This window comes from Trichechus manatus, unplaced genomic scaffold (genome assembly GCF_000243295.1).
Source record: "Trichechus manatus latirostris isolate Lorelei unplaced genomic scaffold, TriManLat1.0 scaffold00027, whole genome shotgun sequence".
Lineage (NCBI taxonomy): Eukaryota > Metazoa > Chordata > Mammalia > Sirenia > Trichechidae > Trichechus > Trichechus manatus.
In genome coordinates this window covers 6200070-6220439 of record NW_004443963.1, presented here as the reverse complement: position 1 = coordinate 6220439, position 20370 = coordinate 6200070, and the positions used below count along the sequence as shown (strand labels likewise).

Genomic DNA, 20370 nt, shown 5'->3' with positions numbered 1-20370 from the left:
CCAAGATGGCGGATCTGTGCTGCATTAGCTGATAGGGTACCTCTCCATGTATGTCTCCTTGCTCTCTGTTGTCTGTCAGTTTCTTATTCCATTTGGTGCTTGGCTGAGTTCTTTATCTCTTCATTTGATGTTTAGGATTTCAGGATTGCTCTTTTCTCCGTTTGGCTTAGTTTTTCAGATCTTTGCTGTGGAGGGATGGCGTGGTGGTTCTGCCTAGAGTGCCGTGTTGCCAGGAGTCTGGTCAAAGCCAGAATTTTTAACCCAATATCTGTGCCTTTTCAGTAGTAGTTGTTAGGTGCCATCAAATTGGTTCCAAGTCATAGTGACCTTATGTACAACAGAACGAAACACTGCCTGGTCCTGCGCCATCATCATGTGAAGAGTGGGAATTCCAGAACGCTTAATTGTGCTCATGAGGACCTGTACGTAGATTAACAGTCAGTTGTTTGAACAGAATAAGGTGATACTGTGTGGTTTAAAGACAGGAAAGGTGTGCGTCAGGGTTGTATCATTTTGCCATACTTTTGCAGTCTGTACGCTGAGCAAATAATCTGAGAAACTGGACTGTATGAAGAATGGCATCAGGATTGGAGCGAGACTCATTAACACTGTGCGATATGCAGATGACACAACCTTGCTTGCTGAAGGTGAGGAGGACTTGAAGCACTTACTGATGAAGATCAAAGACTGTAGCCTTCAGTATGGATTACTCCTCAACGTAAAGAAATTCTTTAGTAGTAGGAAGTACAAATACATGGGTTATAACTACAGTGTATGACTGAATACCTCAAGAGGTAGAAAGTGAGTGCTATAGGAATTCTATAGCGGCACCAGAAAGATCTATAGGGGTATAGAATGACTGCTTTTACATGTTTGAGCTTTTTCCAAAGGCGTATTCTCTTGTCCCAGTCTAACATACCATGATATAGTCTTATCATCAACTTGGCTAGGCACATAGGTCCCCAATTACTTAATCAAACACTAATCCAGGTGTTGCTATAAAGATGTTTTACAGACATGGTTAACATCTAAAATCAGTTGACTTTAAATAAAGGAGATTACCCTCAATAAAGTGGGTGGACCTCATCTAATCAATGAAAGGAGCAATTTGAGATAAAACTTAGGTTTCCCAGAGAAGAAGAAATTCTCTTCAAGACTCTAACACAAAATCCTGCCTGATTTCATCCCTGCTGGCCTGCCCTACAGATTTCCAACTTGCCACACCTCACAACCCTGTGAGTAAATTCCTTAAAATCGATACCAGTCTAAATCAATCTCTGTGTCTATGCCTGTGTCTGTATCTGTATATCTCCTATTGGTTCTGTCTGCAGTAAATCCTGACTCATATACCTGCTTTCGTGTCCTTGTGCTTTACAACATCCCTTTATTCATTTTGCACCCCTAGTTAAAGAAGCTTGTAAAAGAGCATGTAAAGCACCAGTTACAGAACCTGGGAGACAGTTATTCAATAAATTTTAAAAAATGTCATTCATTGAGTGTTCTGTGTCAAGACATTATATGAATTATTTCATTTGATACTTAAATGATGAATTTCTGAGGTAGATGATTTTATTAGTTTCCTAGGGCTGTTATAAAAAGTACCACAAATTTCAGGTGGCTAAAAGTAACAGAAATGTATTCTCTAACCATTCTGGAGGCAAGAAGTCTGAAATCAGGGTGTCAGAAGTGTTGATTGCTTCTGAGGGAGAATCTGGTCCATGCCTTTCTCCAACTTTTTGGTGAGGGCTGGCAGTTCTTGGCATTCCTTGGCTTGTAGATGCATCAGTCCAGTTTCTGCCTCCATCTTCACATGGCCTTTTCCCTGTGTGTCTTTATTTCTTCTCAGAAGAATACCAGTCATATTAGGGTCCACCCTAATAACCTCCTATTACTTGATTACATCTGAAAAGAGCCTATTTTCAAATAAGGTCACCTTCACAGGTACTGGGGGTTAGGGCTTGAACGTATCTTTTTGGGGGACATAATTCAACGCATAACAGTGATGCTATTTCCATCTTACATATGCGGCTTAGAGATTAAATGGTTTGCCTAAGGTCACACAGCTGGTAAGTGACTGAATTGAACCCAGTCAGAACTCTTCTGTTGCAAGAAATTGAAACCTAATTCCAGTTCAAGCAAAAAAAGAAAGTGCATTATCTCATGTAACTGGAAAGAACAGGGGTACAGTCTACCTTGGATGTGACTAGATCAGAAACTTAATTTTATCATTACCTTCTCATTTTATCTTTCATTTCAACTTCTGTTTTGTCTCTTGGCCTCATTCTCTCCTACTGCTTGTAGCTGCTGACAGCTGTGGGGTCGTATCCTTTTAGCTTGTTTTACAGACTACCTTCAATTTGGAAAATTCTAGGCAAGAACTCTCTAATTGGCCTGTTTTCTGATCACATGCCCACCCCTTGAACCAGACCAGTCCATGTGACTCTGGGGATTTGGTCCTATGATTAACTCAGTTTGGGTTATGTTTCTACCTCTGGGGACAGGTGGGCACTAAGATTCACAGTCTTACCAAAACCTCATAGAATGGGAGTTGAACTTCTTTTCCAAGGAGTGGGAGTGGGTATTGTTAAAGGAAATGAGATGGAAAAGTGTGCAGAAGGACAAAAACATCTCTAGTTATTCCTCAAGTATAGGACATGGCCCTTCTGTGGTCTTTCTGGTTATCTAAACCAGTGGTTTTCAATGTCTGTTCCCTGGACCAGTGGCATGAGCATCATTTGGTGATTTGTTAGATGCACACGTTTGCAGGCCCCATTCTAGACCTACTGAATTACAAGCCCTGAGGTAGGGCTGGGGCCCATTAATCTGTTTTTACAAGCCTTCCAAGTGATTCTGATACCCGCTAAAGTTTGGGAACCACTGATCTTTTAAAAAAAAAAAAAAAAAAAAACGCCTTTTAGTACTCAGCCTAATGTCTCACACAGAGCAGACATTTAATAACTTCTTGTTAAATAAATAAAGAAATCAAATATATATCTATTAAAAGGATTCCTGAATTTCAATAAACCAAGCTTGTCATTTGAAATCATAGAATGTAAGAATTGGAAAGATCCTTAGAAATTACCTAGTCCAAGCCCTTTGTCTTTTCTTCCCTAACCAAAAATAGATTTTTAAATGCTTTGCCGGAGAATATACAACTGGTAAGTGACAAGAGCCCTCTCTTGTGGATAAATCCTATTCTCTGAATAACATGCTGTATGCATATCTTGGATTAGCCATAAACTTAACTCTATTATAAGATTCTATAAAATAAGGTCAGTGTTAGCTACTCATCAACCTAAAATAAGTAATAAATTTGCTGAACTAATACTTTTGGAACATACAATAATTCCCTGGTAAATTTATGCTCATCATTAGGGTACTATTAAAAGTCGGTGTCTACAAAACCTTGAGATTCTGTTATATTTCATGAAGACAATCTTGTTGCAATGCTGAAAAGTAATCTTTTGAAATAAACCATATTATAGCTCTCAAACATTCCTTGTTTTATTACTCTACTGCTACTGCAGTGTGTGTGTTTCAGAATTCAGATTGAATGGTGCAATATTCCTGAGTTATATTTCTAATCCTGGAATTTTGAGAGGGTGGTGCAGTGGTTAAGCCATCTGCTACTAACCAAAAGGAGCGAAAAAATGTGGCATTCTGCTTCCTTAAATATTATGGCCTTGGAAACTTCAATGGCGCAGTTCTCCTCTGTCCTATAGAGTTGCTATGAGTTGGAATTGACTCAACAGCAACAGGTTTGGTTTTTTTGGGGTTACTCTTCTGATGTGGAAAGTAGATCAGAGAGGAAAAGGCTGCTTTGTTTGAAGTTTTGTGGATAAATACCAGTGTTTTAAAAGTGCAAAGGAAAGGTAAAAGGGCAATATCAATGTTAGAGTAATTTTTGTCACCAGTGTCTCAGTTAAAGCTAGAATGACATCACCATGTTTGTACCCTTTATAAAATATAGCTATAGTTTTGGAGTTTGTATTAAAGATAAAGTACCTTTCAATGTTTCTGTGACCTCAACTATTATGTAACAGCACTTCATCTGATGTAATGGTTCTGTTTTTTATTCAAAAAGCAATACGTGGACTTCCATTTTTGGTGAGACAGAGTGGACATTCTTTTACTTATTCCTCCCATTAAGTAAACTAAAAACTCTGGAAATTTTATATAAAACAAACATAAGAAAACTCTGAAAGGTAGAGAGAAGAAAGCAGACTGGCTAGAGACGTTGGAACTAGGGAAACAACTCACAGTGGTGAGTTCTCTGGGTTTTCTTTTTGCCTCATTTCTCTCAGTCTTGGAGCTGAAGAAGTTAGCAATCTGGAAATGCCAATGGACGCAAACACAAAAAGCTCCAACAAAATTCTGCTTTCTCTGGCCAGAGGACCAGGAAAGGGGCAGCCTAGGAGGACAGAAAACTTTTGTATAATAACTGGTCTACTCCAACCAAACAGTACAAAAAAGCTGTGGCCACACCCACACCCACGAAGCCCCATGGGGAGTTTAGACTTCCATGTCTGTATCAAGTTCAAATTTGTAAATAGGTGAAATTTATTTTTGGCAGTAGCCACCTCAGCGTTCCCCTTCTGGACTCTTTTCTGCATTACCTCCTGTCGACAGGAAAATTAACTGATAATATACCTTGATGTTATAGCTAATAAGCGCTGAATCATTGTTATTCGTTACAACGTTTGGCACAGTCCTGAGCACACCCTTATGGGGTGGGTACATTTATCTCCCTATTCTAGATGAAGAAGTAAAGCCTAGTTTGACCAAGTCACACACAATAAGTTTTAGAGGCAGGATTTCATCCTAGGAGTCCCTCAGTGGTGCAAAGAGTTAACGTGCTCACTGCTAACTGAAAGGTTGGTGGTTTAGGTCTACCCAGAGGCACCTCAGAAGAAAGGCCTGGTGAACTACTTCAGGAAAATCAGCCATTGAAAACCCTATGGAGCACAGATCTACTCTGACACGCATGGGGTTGCAATGAGTCACAATTGTTTCCGTGGCAACTGTTTTTTGTTTGTTTGTTTCTATCTAACTCTAGAGCCTTTTCTTGTGAGTACTGTGCTATACTGTTTCTCAGTATTCCTGCAGTTCCCAAAATCTAGACATCCCAGGGTGTCACAGTGAACTCTGTGCTGCAGGATGTTTTTAATTTTGGAGGGAAACACAGCGACATCTCTTGAACACTGCACAGACTGCTAGGTCAAGGTGGTTCAACACTTCAACATTAGATTATACTTCATTCTTTTCAATGACATATATTTGCAAGGCTTGGTTTTCAGTGACTGTTGTGATGAAAAGGAAGTAAAGTATCACACAGAAGTCAATGTGGAACAGGAAATGAAGGTGACTGTAATTCCAAGGTTTGAGAAATTGTGCAGTGCTCAACAGGTGCACACATACCATTAGTAAATAATCCTGGTTATGTAAGAATGACAAAAACATTTTTTTCAGTTTATTTGTATTTCTTCAGATGGCTATTAAGTTGTTAGGACATAAATGTTTATGTCTGGGGACCCCTGCAAGTACACTTCTGCAGGTGTAGAGAAAAGAATGTAGACTTTGGCATGAGGTAGGTTGATATAATTAATAACTGTGAGCAATTTCATAATTTTCACAGGAGTATTTTATTTGAATTGAACTTGGAAAGAGTAGTAGTAACCCAAGGAATGCTTTCCAACAGATGTAAATACGATGGCATGTGACTAATAGAGATATTTTGATATTATTCTGGTGGTTCTAAAATCATATAGGTAGGAATCTTAAAATGATAGATTAGGTAAGATGTATTCCTGAATTGTCTCTGATCTGATAAAAATAATACTACTCATAGGTTTATTGTGAAAATTAAATGAGTAAACCTAAAGGACAGTGCCTAGCATGTAGCAGTCATTCAGTGAATGTTAGATATTGTTAATATTTATTATTATTATTTTAAATCTATTTTTTGTTGTTGAGAATATACACAGCAAAAACATAACCGATTCAAGTTTCTATGTGTACAGTTCAGTGACATTGATTACATACTTCAAGTTGTGCAACCATTCTCTCTCTCCTTTTCTGAGGTGTTCTTCCCCCATTAACATAAACTCACTGCCCCCTAAGTTTCCTATCCAATCTTTTGAGTTAGTGTTGTCAGTCTGATTCCATATAAACCAAAAAACCCCACCGCTGCTGAGTTGATTCCGACTCATTGCAGCCCCATAGGATTTCCAAGGCTGTAACTCTCTACAGAAGCCAACTGCCACATCTTTCTCCCAAGGAGCTGCTGGTGGTTTCGAACTGCTGGTGGCTTTACCTACTGAGCCCCCAGGTCTCCTTTTGATCTCATATAGATAGATCTTAAAAGAGCATAATGCTCAAGGCAGACATTCTTTACTAGTTAAGCTAAACTATTGGTTAGTTTTAAGAAGATTTCAGGGGATATTTTTGGTTTAAGGTTTAAAGATTAGCTCAGAGCAATAGTCCTGGGGGTTCATCCAGCATCCATGGCTCCAGAACGTCTGGATTCCATGAGAATTTGAAATTCTGTTCTGCATTTTCACTCTTTTGATCAAGATTCTTCTATAGAATCTTTGATTGAAATGTTCAGTAATGGTAGCCAGGCACCATCCAGTTCTTCTGGTCTGATGGCGGAGGTAGTTGTTGATGGAGGCAATTAACTACACATTCCATTTCCTCCTATTCCTGACTCCCCTTTTTTAAATCTGTTGCTCCAAGCGAATTAGAGACAAATTGTTGTGCCTTGGATGGCCGCTTGCAAGCTTTTAAGACCCCAAGCACTATGCAGTGAACTAGGAGGTAGAACAGAAGCACAAAACATGTTATTAGGCCAATTAATTGGGATGTCCCATGAAACCATGACCCTAAACCTCCACACCAAGGAATCAAATCCCATGAGGTTTTTGGCTGTACATAAGCAGCCTCAGCAGCTGCTCTTTTTGTTGTCGTCGTTGTAAATTTATCATACGACTTTTGCCAATTCTACTTTTTACAGGTGTACAACTTATTGACAGCAGTTACATTAATTCCTGTGCAACCCCACCCTTAATCAGTGTGATTTCTCCATCACTTTAAACCGAAACTTGGTACTCCATAATAATAATTATTATCTGTTGTTATCATAGTCATCACCACCATCACCACCATCATCTCTGAAGGACCCATATTCCATTAGCACACCAGAAGTCTTCACCCATCATAAAACATAGATAAAATTGTTTGTAGTTTTTTGACAGGTTAAAGGATCTGACGTTCTGGAGTGAGGCGATTCTGGATGCCCAGTGCCTTTTCAGGTCCGTCCTGAATTGTCTTGAACCCTGGAGGGATTCTCTTAGGAATTCTTTGAATCAGGATTTTACCCAAGACTGATCATTTCCTAAACTCTCTTTAGGCCCTAGTTATATTTATTTGAAACAGCCTCTAGGAAAACACTGGGGACAAATTGAATTTTCCTCTCATTTAGCTGATGGATTTAAATTGTACTTGTGTGTTCTCTATCCTTTTTGGCATAAAGTTATTATACTTAGTCTATGAAGTCTCTTAATGGGAAAATCACCTTGAAATAACATTTGTAAAATACAGCTTTATATCTGTATGGTCTTGTCAGTATAGAAAACACTTTACTATCTGCTATTTCATTATCATAGTATTCTTTGAAGGCTTGACAGGGCAGATATTATCTTCATTTCATGGTGAAGGAAATTGAGATCAGAAAGGTACACGACTCATCTGGGATCACACAGCCAGGTTGACAGATCCATGCCTAGGATCCCAGATCTTTTAGTTGCCAGTTTAGTACTCTGTTTATGATTCTGTGCTCTGGAACCTGTCACCTCGGAGCCTAGAATGGGGACCAGAACATGGTACTGCTCAGAACTCCTGCTGTCAACTCTAGTCCCGTCTTTTCTCCTTTGGGAAAATCATTTGATTTCTCTGTTCTTCATTTCCCCATTTATTAAATTAGATAATAACACTACTGCAATTTTCTGTGGGGTTGTATAGTAAATTTTAGAACCAGGATTCAAATCCAGGTTGTCTGGTTCCAGGATCTGTGCTCCTTAAGCACTAGCCATACTGCCTCTTTCCATCATAAAGAGATAAAGCAAAATTTAAGAAACTCGGGGTTGTTTAGCAAGCTAGATGTAGAATGGGATGTAATGACTATATTAGCTGTCAGTCCAACTCTAGCTAAATCTTCTAAAGTAACTCAAGGCTTCAAAGCCCAGGAGAAGGGGGTTATGCTGAATGTTCACTGGGTAAATGACCTGTAGTCATTCCAGACGCAGATGCAAAGTTAGAAAAAAGGCTGGGAAGTTTAAAACTGTCTTTGTTCTAAAGTGTTTTTAACTGTATCAGAAATTTTTTTGTTTTTCTTATAGCACTGGGAGGTATTCAGAAAAGTAACAGAAGTCTTCATTTTAGTTCCTGCACTTCTTGGTCTCAAAGGGAACTTGGAAATGACTTTGGCATCCAGATTGTCCACTGCAGTAAGTTTTTTTCCCACCTCAAAGTATGTATATTACTTATGCTATCTCTCTCTACTAAGGAGAACTTGTACCAGGAAAAAATGTTTTTTCCCAGTCCTTTGATAAATTTCTGGATCACTCAGGGCTATGCTGAATTAGTTATGTCTGATATAACCTGAAAATCAGATTAGATTTTCTAATCTGAGAAGTCCATGTTCTCTTTTATCCTGAGAAGTAACAGTATACTTCGCCTCCTTTTATGTCAGAATATTCTGGCAATTACCGTCAGCATTTAAGACATGGGGTAAGTCAGATGTTGAGATTTTTCATGATTGGATGGTTGCTTGGTTGATACTTAAACTTTTTGTGATGTAAAAGTAACATATGCTTATAATAAAACCCCAAAATTGTTAAAAAAATAATAATAAAGAAAAAATTATAAACTAGATCCAATTCTCTGTCTATAGATAACCACTATTAACATTTTGCTGTAGATCCTTCTATAGCTGAAATCTGTACTTATATATAGTTAGGTATATCATGACGTACATTGTTGTTCGTTAGCTGCCGTTGACTCCAACTGATGCAGACTTTATGTACAACAGGACAAAACATTGCCTGGTCCTACACCATCCTCACAATCACCAGTCTGTTGTAGTCCATTGTTATGGCTATTGTGCCAGTCCCTCTCACTGAGGGTCCCCCACACCTGCTTTGGCCCTCTACTTCACCAAACGGGATGTCTTCCTCTTGCTATTGATTGATCCCTTCTGCTGATATGTCCAATGCAATTGAATCAGACAGTGCTCTATTTTGATCCATAAGGTTTTCATTGGCTAGTTTTCAGAAGTAGATCACCAGGACTTTCTTTCTAGTCTGTGTTAGTCTGGAAGCTTCACTGAAACCTGCCAACCATGGAGGACCCTGTTGGTATTTGAAATACCAGTGGCATAGTGTCCAGCGTCATAGCAACATGCAAGCCACCAGAGTATAACAAACTGATAGACGGGCGGTGGTAGAATGTACGTTTCACTGAGTTGTTTTCCAGTTGCCATCTTTTCCCAGTGGTCTACACTTGCATTATGTTATAGGAACTGATTACCTAGCTAAAACTCAGTCGGAAAGGCGTTTTGGCAGGAGAGGAGACTAAAGAAGAGGTCTTGAAAAACAAAAGCAGCAACATTTGAGGGAAAAGAAGGTTATTAGAATGGAAGTTGAAATGTGGCTTTTGTTTCATTTTGTTGGAAAATGAACTTTATTCTTATAAATAGAGTTAAGCATACAAATACTTAAGCAACTTGATAACTTTGCTAGGAAAACTAAAATTTTGGCTAGCTTACCTCAAAGAAAATATTTTTAATAGCACCATTCTTGAGCGTTTTCTAGCATTTATTTAGATCCAAATAATAGATTTAATGTACCTATCCATTTTGAGAAGAAGCCCTGGTGGCGCAGTGGTTAAGCACTCGAGTGCTAACGGAAAGATCAGCAGTTTGAACCCACCAACTCCTCCACGGGAGAAAGATATGACAGTCAGCTTCCGTAAAGATTACAGCCTTAGAAACCTTTTGGGGCAGTTCTGCCCTACCCTGCAGGGTTGCTGTGAGTCAGAATTGACTTGTCGGCAACAGGTTTGGTTTTTGGTTATCTATTTTGAAACAGACCATAATGAAGGCATTCTGCTTAAAAAGGAATATGCTGTAAATGAAATTCTTTGTTTAATTTGACCAGATATTTTGATTTGATCAGATGTTTCAGTATGAAAACTGAATAAAGGTGAATTTAATCTTCGTCTTTTTTGTTACATTGTTTGTGTTTTGTGTTAGGTATTTTCCTCAAATGTCTATTTATATTTAGTTGTCTGTTCATATTTAAGTGTGGGAACAACAAAGCTGATTAGAAATTCTGAGCTGAGAGAAGAGTGTCCCAGGCAATGCAAAGGCCCAGAGGCAGGACTCAGCTTGATGTGTTAGATCAGTGGTTCTCAAAGGTGGTCTCCCGACTAGCAGCATCGCCATCCCCTGGGAACGTAGGATGCAAATTCTCAGGCCCCACTCCAGAGCTACTGAATCAGAAACTGAGGGTATGGTTTAGCAATCTGTATTTTACAGGCTTTCCAGATGATTCTAATACATGTTAAAGTTTGAGAGTCTCTGTGGTAGATGAATGTTATGGAGGCCAGTAGGCTGGGACAGAGTGAGGGGGGGAAATCACATGACTTTGGCTATTATATTGTGAGAGGGAAAGCCATTGAAGGTTGCAAACAGAGGGGTGATGTGATCTGATGGATATTTGTAACAGATTATTTTGACTATTTTATTGGGTCAGAGCTTGAGGGGGCCAAGGACTGAAGCAAGGAGCCCAGTTGAAAGTCTGTTGCAATAATATAGCCTAAAGATGATGTTGGCTTGGATTAGGGAGATAGCCACCAGTGTAGTAAGAGGTAGTTGGATTCTGGAACTAATTTTAAGATAGAGCAGACAGAATTGGCTAATGGATTAGATGAAATTAATGACCAGGAGTAGTCATTTCTCTCTGGACCTGTGAGGGGTTAAACTTTTCCTGTCCTCCCTTTCACTTTTTCATTCTTCCTCTTACTGTCTCCCAAATGTTTCATACCTCACTGTGTACAAGGTGGAAACTCTGGTGGCGTAGTGATTAAGAGCTACGGCTGCTGACCAAAAGGTCGGCAATTCGAATCCACCAGGCACTCCTTGGAAACTCAATGGGGCAGTTCTACTCTGTTCTGTAGGGTCGCTATGAGTCAGAATCGACTCAACGGCAACGGATTTGGTTTTTGGTGTATGTATAAGGCACTCTTTAGATGGCTTCCAGTTCCTCATATTTTCAAGGTGTTCTTAGTTTATATTATGGTTTTCATCTTAATATTTTCTGCATTTTAAAGTCATTTACATTGTAGAATCTACATTTAGACAAAAGCTGAGATTATTTCTTTTTCTAATTGCCAATTTTAAAAATTCACCGATTAAATGAAATTTCTAATTATATCAGTACTACTAAACAACAAAGAAGACAATAAAAATCATCCATAAACAAATCACACAGTGGTTAACTTTCTGGTTGGTTGGTTGATTGATTTAATTCTTTTATCATGGTCAAAATATTTATAACAAAACATTTGCCAATTCAACATTTTTTACGTGTACAATTCACTTACACTGGTTATATTCATGATGTTGTCAACCACCACCGCTATTCGTTTCCAAATAATTTCACCACAATATTAACAGAAATTCAGTGTCCCCTAAGCTGAGACTCCCCTTTTCCCCCTCCCTCCAATCCCTGATAGCCACTAATAAACTATGGTCTCTATACATTTGCCTGTTTCATATAAATGGGATCATATAATATTTGTCCTTTTGTGACTAACTTATTTCATAATGTTTTCAAGGACTATCCGTGTTGTCGCATGTATCAGGACTTCATTTCTCTTTATGGCAGAGTAATATTCCATTATATGTATGTGTCACATTTTGTTTGTCTGTTTATCTGTTGATGGACATTTAAATTGTTTTTGTCTTTTGGCTCTTGTGAATAGTGCTGCAATGAACATTGGTGTATGGTTTATTTTTATATACTCATTTTTTGATGTATATATTTAATACTTGATTTTTTTAAGACTAATACTTTAATGGAGCCTTTCACCACTCTTATTCCAAGTATTTATTTACATATTAAACTCATGTTGTTTTTTTCCTAGTATCAAGTGAAGTAGTTATATTTACAAATCTGTAATTTTGAGGTCATCCTAACTCAGTTATTACCTTTAGTCTCAATAAATCTTAAATCCTACCTCAAATGCCTCAGGGTCCACATAAGTAACATACATTTTTGTGAAGAGTAAGGAAGTGGGAATTGTAAAAGCAAGAGAAGTAGGACTCCAGCTAAAGGCATTCAGATTAAAAAATCTTAAAACCATTGTGTTGGCCAAACATAACACATCTTCAGTCTCTGGCTACTGAGCTCTACTCTTGCCCCAAAACTATCTAGTGCCTCTGCCAAAATGTTGGCCTATTTTTCTAGTACTTTAAAATATACAGTATTTAAGTAATTCTTTGCTCTATAGCAAGTCTTCACCAGATCATGCCCTATGATAATTTATTACCTTCCAGGTTCTTGGTTTTCTCTAGCTGAGCATAATCAGATCAACTACTCTAATAAAGTAGGCCTAGCGAAGGCCCTGGTGGTGCAGTGGTTAAGAGCTCAGCTGCTAACCAAAAGGTTGGCAGTTTGAATCCACCAGATGCTCCTTGGAAACCCTATGGGGCAGTTCTGTTCTGTCCTATAGGGTCGCTATGAGTCGGAATCTACTCAATGGCAATGGGTTTGGTTGCTTTTGGTTTAGCAAAGGCCTTAGACAGAACGCTTATGCTTCTCCCTCTCTACTTCTGAAAAAACCCTAGGCCACTGGACAGTAGGGTGGGTCAGCCACCCTACTGGTGCAGTTTTATAAGAAGGAGGCAAGAAAGGTAATTTTTCTGTGTCTCTCCGCATCACTCCAATGCATGCCCATATCATATCTATTTTCTCTAACTAGGTAAATTTTGGTCAACATTTTTATTTAATTTTTTTTATTTTTATTTCTAAAAGTCTTTGTAAAAAGTTATTATATATGAGGGTTTTTTTTTATTTACTACACATCAAACGTTGTTTTAATTTGCTGTTATTTATCTTCTACTAAAAGGTATGCATATTCAGAGACTTCTAGATCTTCATCATTTATGAAACAGATTAACTGAATTAGTTGAATTAAACGATAGTCTAAGGTTCCTCTGTCAGTCTGGGTTGGTTTGATCAGGAAAACAGAGCCACTATATGTAGTGTGGTGATAAGTAATTAAAGAATAATAGAGGAATCTGGGCTTACACAAATGTGGGAGAAGCGGGGGAGGCAAAGATCTGTGGTGGAAGATCAGAGAAACAGCCTGCAGCACTGGAGCAGGGGAAGAAAGCCACGCATTGCGGAACAGAGATTCGGATGCCGTGTCTGACCACCAAGACCTTCCAAAGATATTGACCTCTGCTTCACTTCTGCTGTCCAGATTTTATGCAAGTTCCTCTCCCTAGCAAACTGTAACCTGAAACTGTCTAGGGAAGGAAATTTTGAGAAATACTAACTCTAGGCCCTAGAAGGGACTGGTTGTAGTGATACGAAGTTAACAATCTAGCATAGTTGCATACCAAATGTGTAGCACTCATTGATGCTGTCACTCCAACCTCTTGATCTTTTCGTAGACCCTGAATGTATGTATAAGGAGCCCTGGTGGCACAACAGTTAAGCTCTTGGCTGCTAGCCAAAAGGTTGGTTGTTTGAACCCACTTAGCTGCTCTGCGGGAGAAAGACCTGGCAATCTGCTCCCATAAAGATTACAGCCTAGGAAACCCTATGGGGGCAGTTTGACTCTGTCACATGGGGTCTCTATGAGTCAAAAGTCAACTCGATGGTACACAACAACAAAATGTATGCATGTCTCCATTGATCACTAAGAAATCCTGGAGTCTCGGCATCTTATACTTTTTTCTTGGAATCGTTTTAGATTGCTTCTCATAGCTATAGACATTTTTCTAAAAGTTATTGAAAAAGAACACTAATTTCTCTCATACCTATTTCTTGAACTCTAAACCAGAGTTAGGTTCACTTTTTAAACATTGCTTGTACCTTACTGTTCATTTGAGGAATGACACAGGTTACTAGTGCAATAAACGTTGAATTTCCTCAATAATTTAGATTCCCAGGCTTAGAAAAGAAATATACAAACACAGCATGAATAATAATTCTGAAACACTGAGAAGTCCCAATATTTGCATTTGCCAGGTATTTGAGACTAAAGTCCAGAGTGAGGTTACAGAATAGAATGTTTTCCAAATTGGCCAATAGAAGAAATGTTGATGTTAGTACTTAACCTGCCAGTCTGAAGCCATGGGTAAAACTACCCATAAATGTTATTGTTGTGTACCATCAAGTCAATTCTGACTCATAGCGACCCCATGTGACAGAGTAGAACTGCCCCATAGGTTTTCCTAGACTATAATCTTCACAGGAGAGGATCACCAGGTCTTTCCCCTGGGGAGCAGCTGGTGGATTTGAACCATTGACCTTTTGGTTAGCAGCCAAGTGCTCAACCATTGAGCCAACCCTTATATATTTCCAACTCTACTCATTCACCTATATATATATATTTTACATTTGAAAATCTTCATGACCAAGCATATCATGAATAATTAAAACTCAGTTCAGTGTAGTATTTTTAATAATTTGTTCATTGCTTTCCAGAATGACTGCATTAGAAAACTTGCCAGATTTGGACATACATTTTTTGAATCCTGAGTGATTTATAAGTATGATTTAGCTTATAGAGCAACTGGAGAGTATTCTTCTGCTTAGCAGAAAGATGTATAAATTTTAATAGCGAGGTACAAGATCAAAATTCATATGTGAACTGAATGAATTTTTCTGTTGCTAACAAGGGTGCATTGAGATGATCCAGGCTCTGTGTAATCAGCTTTAGTCATGACTCTAAATTATGTCCATATGAATGATTTGTTTGTATTTGTTTTTTTGTCAGTAATTCTTCAAATTGCATTAGTTTCATGATGTGGAATTAAATGCCTGCAGCTTAAAATTATGTGATTATTTATGTTGGTCCTCAGTACCCAAAACTTGGCATATTAGAATGACACCTGATGTTATTAGTTGTAAAATAACACCAGTGGGCAGGTGAATAGTACCAAGTGGTCCATTAGTTCTTGTGAGCTAGTTAATTAAGTAAAAAAAGAAAACTTTTTTTTCATAAACATCTCAGAGAAACTGAATGTTAGAAGCATGACTGGATTTTTTAGAAAGTACAGTGTGAGCTCATTGGATTTACTAAGAATTATCTTTGGCTTTAACACTTCATGTGATGTTTAAACAGAGCAGACAACATACAGATTACACAGTAATATATGAAAATATGCTTATTAACAGGTAAATGTTGGGAAGATGGATTCACCCATTGAAAAGTGGAACCTAATAATTGGCAACTTGGCCTTAAAACAGGTAAGTGATATCTATGTTTGTTTATAGATCTTGTGTTTACATATTTTTTGTTATGCATAAAAATGGAGTAAATTTTATTACTATTAAGCCTACCATTTATTTTAAGGACACCAAAAAAATAATTTAGTACCTTAAAAAAGTGATGGAATAAACACACCCATGACCTGTGAAAGTTACTTATTCTCTAGGCACTGATCAGGTTCTTCCTAATTTGAAAGCAATATAATATGCAAAATATAGAAAAACATATAAAACATTTTCTATCATAAATATATAAGAGAACTAGAATTTTAATACAAATAAATATTTAGCGCTTCATTGCTTAGGTGCTATTTTTCTACTTTGATTTTTTAAGGTAAACCATCTGTTTATTTAAACTGAGCTATTTTAAATATATTATGGTCAGATGTTTGTTTAAGCTAAGTATTTCTTAATTTGTTGATGTCATTAGCCTTAATATAAGTGAACACATTAAATTGTCAGTTACATATGCACTAACTCTGGATTGTAGATAGATTATCTAGAGTTCTTTCTGATCTCATGTGAATATCTCTTCCTCTTCTTCCCATACCCTCTCCCACACCCCAAAACACAAGACTGCAGGTACTCCTCGTAACTCTCTCGCTAGTGTAAGCTAGAGATGCACACTAATTTTTTATTTTTTACTGTACTTTAGATGAAGGTTTACAGAGCAAACTAGCTTCTCATTAAACAGTTAGTACACATATTGTTTTGTGACATTGGTTGCCAACCCCACGACATGTCAACATTCTTCTCTTCTCGACCTTGGGTTCCCTGTTACTAGCTTTCCTGTCCCCTCCTGCCTTCTTGTCCTTGTCCCTGGGCTGTTGTGCCCCATTAGTCTTGTTTTGTTTTATGGGCCTGTCTAATGTTTGGCTTGAAGGGTGAACCTCGGGAGTGACTTCATTACTGAGCTAAAAGGGTGTCCAGAGGCCACGCTCTCAGGGCATGCTCTCAGGGTTTTTCCACTCTATGTCAGATCAGTAAGTCTGTTTTTTTTTTTGGAAATGCACACTAATTTTAATGTTAGCTCAGTGATGACATAATGTTGAGAACATGGTTACAGGAAAGACAAGTTCATTTAATGCATTTTGAAGACAAAGAAACAAAGGAATTTTTGCAATATGAGCTGTTTTTTAATATCTGAGTACTGCTTCTAAGATCTCAGGGTTGGAAATAAGAAAACTCTACATAGATCTAGCCACGGCTGTAACATTAATTGGCCATATAACATTTTTTAATTTACTTAACCTTTCTGAGCTTTACTTTCCTCTTCTTTTAAATGACAGCATTATATTAGAGATGTCTATGGTCCTTTTCAGCTTGAAATTGCAAGAGTGTATGGAGGGGTAGTACTCAAAATATTTAACAACCAGTCAGTCACTATGAGTTGGAATCAACTCAGTGTAAACAGGTTTGGTTTGATTTTTTAGGGTACTGTAATAAATAAATAGAACTTTGACAATATATTTCATTTTATTCTTTAAATACCCTAAAGTCTAACCAAGTAGTATAAATTGTAGGACAAACTATTCATCAAATCATTCTGTTAATTTCCATGTCAGCTTTTACTTTTAGTCTCTACTCTTCCCTACTTATCCTCTCTTCCTGCAGCTGTTGGTTAGGTTGGAAGCCAGAGTGAGATGGCTGGAGATTTGCTGATCCTAGGTGCCCTAGGGAAACTCTGGTGGCTTAGTGGTTAAGAGCTATGGCTGCTAACCAAAAGGTCAGCAGAAGCTCCTTGGAAACCCTATGGGGCAGTTCTGCTCTGTCCTGTAGGGTCTCTGTGAGTTGGAAGCAACTCGATAGCAGCAGGTCGTTGCCCTAGCCAGAGACTCTGCCTTTGTCTGCCTCACTCCACCAAGGATGTATGAGAAACAGGGAACCCCCCACAGGACAATCAGGAAACAACTGGTGCCAGCCAGTGAGGTAGCAAGTGGTTGGAGCCAAATCACCAATGGACAAAGGCAGAAGGGAAAAGAAAAGGAGGTGTGTGTGTATGAGGGGGCATTCTCCTTGAGGCTGCACCTACTATAGCTTATAAAGGAGTAGATGAGCATGGGGAAGGCGAGTGAGGTGGGCTGGCATAAGGCTCTTCTGCCTGGAGACTGGGTATGGAAGATAGAGGCGAGGAAAGATGGAAAGAACAGAGGACGCTGAGGCTTGTCCTTGCTGGGGTGTGTGTTCTGGTCCTCTGGCTATTAAGTGGTCCTTGGCAGATTCCCTCATACGAATCTCTTCTAATGGTGCTTACAGCTTGAATCTCAGCTCTGAAACTATAGGTAACATCAACAGGAGCTGTAGTGAAAGGTCAGGGACTGGAATCTAGGACATCTGGACTATATGACAGAATCAGACTACTTCAGGGGTTCTTCATCAAGAGTTTTGCATTCCAGTACATGGGTTGGCTTCAGAGAGTCTGTGAGCACCCAGCAATTCAGCTCAAAATATTGAGTCCCTCTGTGTTTTCCTAAAGAAAAGGATCTCTATTCTATAACGTTCTCACCAGATTGTCAAAGGGGTGCATGATACAAACACAGTTAAGAGTCCCTTAGGGTTTGTTTTACTTCTGACATTCTACTAATCTGGTTCCAAGAGTTCACGTCAGTGTTACTTTTTTTTAGTTACAATTTTTTTGAGTGTTTATTTGTGGCAGCACTGTGGGATACACTTTTATACTATGTAATTTTTTAAAGTCTCAAAATGATCCTTTCGAGTTTGATATTGTCGTTGTCACTCTTACAGATTAGGAACTGATGTTTTTATAACATTTATGATGATAGTGATTATTTGTTAGGTCATTTTTTAATTTCTTCCATTGACCAAGAGCTGCCTGAGAGTAGATAATAAGTCGATTTTGACCACCATATAGCCTAACACCAAGTATAGCACCTTGTTCATTAAAAACAAACAAACAAACAAACAAAAAACAGTTGCCTTTCCAACTCATGGCAACCCCATGTGTACATAGTAGATTCTAAATAAATACTTGTTGAATGAATGAATTTAAATAACTTGCGGTAAAGATAAGTGGTAGAGCCAGGAGTCATAGATGGGATGTGAGTCAGGACTCCTATCATTTTATGATAAAATTCAATCTCTTGCCAGTACTGCCTATAGAGTCAGATTTACTTTTCAGTCTTAAGGCAGTTTTATATTAGATGGTCTGTGGATGACAACATCAAACTAACTTGAGGTGCTTGTTAAAAATTCCCATTCTTGAACCCCATTCCATACCAATTGCCCACGAATCAGGACAGTTTGACAATATTAAAACTAAAATACAGTAGCTTCTTTAAAAGGTGCTCAAATGTCATATGCAGTACTTTCTTCTGACTTCTTACATGTGATATTTACATAATTAAGTAAAAGATATGTTTTAAAAATGAATAATTCAGATGGATTTTATAAACTTCTTTTTAGGTTCAGGCAACAGTAGTTGGTTTTCTAGCAGCTGTGGCGGCCATTATATTGGGCTGGATTCCAGAGGGAAAATACTACCTCGATCATTCCATACTTTTGTGCTCCAGCAGTGTAGCAACTGCCTTCATTGCATCTCTTCTGCAGGGTAAGTGAATTCAGTAATGTGTACTCTACTCTCTTTTCAACTTATGTATTTTTCAAGATGATGGCTATTTTTGTTTAAATGATACAGTGAAGCCTGAGAAAGCCGGAACCTGTGTAAGGTGGAAACCTATCAGAGAAGGAACATTGAAATATTCGTCACTAAAACAAGTGATGGAAAAGTGGTAAGACTGCACTCTGTCAAAGGTGGAAAACTTGCAGGGCCCAGAAAAACAAGACAGTCCCCTCAAGTTCTGCCTCTCACAGGTTTCACTGTCCTTGTCTAACTACAACAGAGAAAAGTTACCTACAAATTTTAAAAACACCTTAATTATTTCAGTTACATTTATATTTTATTACTTGTAAACTTTTGTGTAGAACAGGCTTTTTGAGGTTGTCTCCAGGCTTTAGGTACCCTGGTGCAGCCCCCAAACAAGATCAGGAAAATAGCCTAGATATTTGTTTCTCAAGTTAAATTAATTGAGAAACTCCTTTCTGGAAATCATGCAGGGTATTTACTAGCTTGTCATTTGAGCAATATCAAGTATTCCAGGAATTCTGAGTTTCAAAAGCAGTCAGTCTTTCTGTTAAAAATTTTTAAAGTTTCAGATTTAAAAAAAAAAAAATTCTTCACTTTTTCTGTGGCAATACAAATATAACTTTATGCTTAACACAGCGTATTATTGGCTATAAAATTTTAAAGAGCCAGAAGGTTTTAAAAATTAACTAGAACAGAATTTTTCAGTAGGATTTTCTTTCTCAGTATTTATTTATCTATGTCAGTTTTCCATTAGAGGACTAGCTTATTATGGAAAAATAATCATAAAGACATGATTCTTTTTATTTTATAATTGCCATCTTCCCATCCTCTTATCACTAGCAAAGTTTAAAATGGAAGATTCTCATGCCAGGTGATTATACAACGAAACTAGGTTCAGGGAAGGTAGGGAATCTTATTAACATGAAGACTTGATTTGCAAAATATTTGCAAGCATTTTGTTTTAATACTTAAATTATTTCAGGAGTAGTTTCTTGTCCTTGTATAGAAATACTAGTGTCGAATGGAGTTAATTTGACCATTGAATGGTCAAAGAGAGTGAAGTTAAGCTATTAGAAAATTAAATTTCCGGTTAAAAACAATGATGAATCTGTGAAGCATCTTATAACATGGATCACACTGGAGGATATTATGCTGAGTGAGATAAGTCTATCACAAAAGGACAAATATTGTATGAGACCTCTA

The 20370-nt window shown here is 37.9% G+C and overlaps 1 protein-coding gene across 1 annotated transcript in view; it reads left to right on the top strand.

Annotated features, from left to right (window-relative positions):
* The window catches only part of SLC41A2 (solute carrier family 41 member 2), a 167112-nt gene that overhangs the window by 62678 nt on the left and 84064 nt on the right, over positions 1–20370 (top strand). The window contains exons 3-5 of the mRNA XM_004373780.3: positions 8397–8504; positions 15471–15542; positions 18987–19131. Coding sequence (XP_004373837.1) covers positions 8397–8504; positions 15471–15542; positions 18987–19131 — 325 coding nt within the window. The remainder of the gene's footprint in view (positions 1–8396; positions 8505–15470; positions 15543–18986; positions 19132–20370) is intronic.